Genomic DNA, 4,841 nt, shown 5'->3' on the forward strand with positions numbered 1-4,841 from the left:
ATTGCTATTTATTGCGCGAGGGTTCCCCGACGCGAGAGAATGTCGCATGAACTCAACTCGAGGCACGTTCGATTTGCTGCTGGGAATTACCCGGAGCGATAAGTGACGCAACGGGACTATCAAGGAAAATTGAGTACATCCCCGGGAATCTAAAATTCGTATATAAGCAATCGGGACAAGACGAACAAGCATCAGAAGTTGTTTCAAACTTTCAAGTAGAAACATTTCCTACTTTGAGAAAGGAATAGTTAATATCATCATGAAGTTGCTAGTTTTTGTGTTGGCCGTATTATGCGCTGTCACCTACACAAGCGCTGACTTGTCAGGAAAAACATCGTCATCGCAATCGACCGGATCAGTTCTTTCATCACATGTAAGTAATCGTTATATCATAAGTAATTTATTACTCAAATAAACTAAAATTGAAAATTATGTGTAAATACTTTACTTCAAACGTAGGTAATTATAATAATAGGTTTATAATTGAAATTATTCTTGTACATTTTTTCTTAATTTATATTTGAGTATTAAATTATCTAAATATTCGAAGATAATATTATATTTAAAATGTGATTTAAATAACTATAATTTCTCTCTAAGCATTAAATATTGCATCATCTAATGTCTAACGTGACAAATTGATGATACGTGACTATGCATTTATTAGCGCATTGCATATTGCAACATAATTATCTTGCATTTAGCGTAACTCACAAAAACACTTGTTACATCTGGAGTTTGCCATAAAAATTCCTGTTCATTCATCGCTATTCAGATTATGACGTTAGAAGCGAGAAAATATATAATAAAAATTCTCATAGTAATAAAGAGCCTTAATATAAGATTTCTTGCTTTAAAAAATGCCTTTTTGAAACATTTTTTAATAATATCTATTATTTTTGTATATGTATACTTCAATATGACTTATCCGAGTAACTAACGCTAGACTTTACATATATAAATATAGGGGAGAAGGGAATTACGGACATGAGGTAAACGTGGACAACACTATTGCAATATATTAGTGATAATTTCATTTCTCTACTACCCAATGATAATACGATATATTCTTACTATAACACATGACTGTATAAAAAGCACACCCTATTCAAAATAAAGGTCCGTATTCAGATCGCGCTTACAACAATGTTATAGTTTACGTTACGCATACTATAGAATTTTAAAGCTAAAAGCGCGCTTTTATCGATAAAAATGTGTTTTCTAAGAGAGGCCAAATATTATTATAATAATATTTGTATATATAATGTAAATATATATATATATATATATATACATATATTTTTGATGATTTTGATGGATAAGAGAACGGAGTAATTGCGAATAACTAAGGGAAAAGTTATTTAAATTGATAATATATGAATGTTAATTATATATTGCAGTTTAAAGATAAATAACTAGAGTACTTTTTGAATAAAGGTTTTATTAAGTATTACATAATTAACAATTTTATTTAATTTTCTCTTAGGTATCCTCAATTCATACTACGCTCCTTTCTATGTACACGTCACACACACACACACGCGCGCGCGCATAATTTGTATGACTGTCTGTCTGTGCGTGTGTGTGTGTGTGTTTTGTGTGTGTGTATATATATATATATGTATGTAAGTGTCTATATATACACATGCATAAAAGAATCACCTTTTTAAGGAATGATTTTTTTTCTCATAGGAACTGCGTTTTCCTCGCGAAACTAATCTACCCAACCTGCAAATCGAGGAGCCAAAAAAAGGTTCGATAACGTTTCAAGGAACGCAGCCTCTGAGTGGCTCACAACGTCAACCAACTTGGAATCTCAACGCAAATGCCAATGTTTTTAACAAAGATCGCACAACCGCGGATATCTACGGAGGATTGAATAAAGTACCTGGACAACGAGTGCAACCGCACGTCGGCATCCAGGCTGAGAGGAATTTTGGCAATAACGGTTTCATCAGAGGTCATGGTCAACTTCAGCCGGGTCCAAGAGGTCACGGTGTCTCTCCTTCAGTTGGTGTAACTGGTGGCTTTCGATTCAGAAGAGAGGCCGAACCCCAAGGTTCAATAACCTTCCAAGGAACGCAACCTTTGAGCGGTCCAATGCGTCAACCTACCTGGGATCTCAACGTTAATCGTAACATCTTCAACAACGGTCGCACAACTGCAGATGTCTACGGAGGATTGAATAAAGTACCTGGACAACGAGTGCAACCGCACGTCGGCATCCAGGCTGAGAGGAATTTTGGCAATAACGGTTTCATCAGAGGTCATGGTCAACTTCAGCCGGGTCCAAGAGGTCACGGTGTCTCTCCTTCAGTTGGTGTAACTGGTGGCTTTCGATTCAGAAGAGAGGCCGAACCCCAAGGTTCAATAACCTTCCAAGGAACGCAACCTTTGAGCGGTCCAATGCGTCAACCTACCTGGGATCTCAATGCTAATCGTAACATCTTCAACAACGGTCGCACAACCGCGGATATCTACGGAGGATTGAATAAAGTACCTGGACAACGAGTGCAACCGCACGTCGGCATCCAGGCTGAGAGGAATTTTGGCAATAACGGTTTCATCAGAGGTCATGGTCAACTTCAGCCGGGTCCAAGAGGTCACGGTGTCTCTCCTTCAGTTGGTGTAACTGGTGGCTTTCGATTCAGAAGAGAGGCCGAACCCCAAGGTTCAATAACCTTCCAAGGAACGCAACCTTTGAGCGGTCCAATGCGTCAACCTACCTGGGATCTCAACGCTAATCGTAACATCGTGAACAATGGCCGCACAACCGCGGACGTTTACGGAGGATTGAGTAAAATACCTGGACAACGAGTGCAGCCGCACGTCGGTATCCAGGCTGAGAGGAATTTTGGCAAAAGCGGTTTCATCAGAGGTCATGGTCAACTTCAGCCGGGTCCAAGAGGTCACGGTGTCTCTCCTTCAGTTGGTGTAACTGGTGGATTTCGATTCAGAAGAGAGGCCGAACCCCAAGGTTCAATAACTTTCCAAGGAACGCAACCTCTGAGCGGTCCAATGCGTCAACCTACCTGGGATCTCAACGCTAACCGTAACATCATGAACAATGGCCGCACAACCGCGGACGTTTACGGAGGATTGAGTAAAATACCTGGACAACGAGTGCAACCGCACATTGGCATCCAGGCTGAGAGGAATTTTGGCAATAATGGTTTCATCAGAGGTCATGGTCAACTTCAGCCGGGTCCAAGAGGTCACGGTGTCTCTCCTTCGGTTGGTATTACTGGTGGTTTTCGATTTAAAAGAGAAGCCGAAGATACTGATGAGATAGAGCCCACCGAAAAGTATTAAAAAAAATGTTGAGTTAACATTTAAATGACTTTTACATACGAATATATAGAAATTTATGCAAAACTGCCATTTAATTATCTTTAAATTGTAATGTTACAATTATTTATTTATATACTAAATATGTATTATTGTATACATTATTTAGTATGATATTCTGTATGATATTTTGAAGCTATTTTAAGAAATGTGTAATATGTGAACATATATGTGTATATACATTTGATGTTTTATTTAAATAAATAAAATTTTGTATTTATACTTATATGCGTATTATGTTCGTTTTTCGAATATTTCAAGAGCATTTTTTATTTAAAAAATAAAGAAGGTCTAATTTCACAAACAAATTTCGGTAATTTCTCTTTAGTTCTGGCACTTTTCTTAATTCGAACTATTTACAAAGTAAACTGGTAATTATTACGCCCGAAGGATCTCGGCGAACACTTGACCGTATCAAATCGCGTCCAAAGTCACCAAACGATATCGAATTTCGCGTGTTACTTAGCAGGTCCGAACGATGGGCAAACCCAATAAGTCTTGACAAGCGTGACAAGAGCGTCGGGTTTTTTTCGCAAGGGATCTTCGAACATGACGATTAAACATTTTCGTCTGAGCATCAGGAACGTGCAGTCATTCTGCACGTGGCCACTGCAACAATAGACAGATACAGGGGAAAGAGGGCGAGGTGCAACCCCCGCTATCTAATAGCTGGGCATTAAATTTGTCAGTAATATTGCCAAGGGGAGTCGCTCTTGCCCTTGCCCTTTCCAGGTCATGAATGGAGCAAGACAACTGAAATATGCCGCCGTTCGTGCTTTCATCCCCTCGTAACGTTGCGAGGGATTCGGCTCGAATAAATGCCGGACAATGAAAAGGGAGATGTGAAGACACTGTTCGAATAAACCCTCGCACTCTGAGATGTTCTTTTTCACCACATACACGCCAACAAAATTGATGATGATCCAGCTACTTGGCAATAATAAAAAATAATAACAGGAAAAATAGTCCACCGGAAAAGACATTAAAAATATAAAAAAGAGGCGTCAAGTATATTTTAAAATCTTATGCAAAATCATTTTAGAAATATACTTAAAAACATAATAAAAAAACTCAAAAATTTTTGCAGTACCGTTTTATAAATTAATTTAAAAAAACATCAGATATAATAGCATTAAAAAAGTGAAATCAAAATGATATGAAAATAAATAAATAAAATAATAGCATGAAAAAGAAGTGAGGCCAAAATAGTATCTATATATAAGAAATATATTGCTGAGTTCTCGGAGTTCGGCTACTTTTGGTTCTCCCAGTGTGGGAATAGCTAAGTGACGGAAAATATGGATAAACAATTGAATTTCGCTTGAGTTGTCATTACGTTTGGATGTTTTCGCTAAGGTTCTGTATTTATTGTATTTTCCCGCACAATAAAGTTATCGTTATGACTTTTCTACACGAGCAATTATTCTTCAGCGCGAGTGCGAGTAAACATTTTTACGAGACACGTGTGAGTTGGCTCGCAAGTTCCGATATGA

At 37.9% G+C, this 4,841-nt stretch overlaps 1 protein-coding gene across 1 annotated transcript; it reads left to right on the forward strand.

Annotated features, from left to right (window-relative positions):
* The first annotated feature begins 203 nt into the window (after nt 1-203).
* Nucleotides 204-3,375, forward strand: LOC108763946 (uncharacterized). The gene is made up of 2 exons (XM_018511908.1): nt 204-373; nt 1,693-3,375. Exons 1-2 carry the CDS (start codon nt 260-262, stop codon nt 3,310-3,312), a joined length of 1,734 nt encoding a protein of 577 aa, XP_018367410.1. The 5' UTR covers nt 204-259; the 3' UTR covers nt 3,313-3,375.
* Nucleotides 3,376-4,841: the final 1,466 nt, after the last annotated feature.

The sequence above is a fragment of the Trachymyrmex cornetzi genome, unplaced genomic scaffold (genome assembly GCF_001594075.2).
Source record: "Trachymyrmex cornetzi isolate Tcor2-1 unplaced genomic scaffold, Tcor1.1 scaffold388, whole genome shotgun sequence".
NCBI classification, from domain to species: Eukaryota; Metazoa; Arthropoda; class Insecta; order Hymenoptera; family Formicidae; genus Trachymyrmex; species Trachymyrmex cornetzi.

Excerpts from the sequence above, each read along its gene's own strand:
- LOC108763946 (XM_018511908.1), top strand. The coding sequence starts at position 260 with ATGAAGTTGCTAGTTTTTGTGTTGGCCGTATTATGCGCTGTCACCTAC. Across the intron at positions 374-1,692 it reads GATCAGTTCTTTCATCACAT|GAACTGCGTTTTCCTCGCGA; the intron begins GTAAGTAATCGT and ends TTTTTCTCATAG.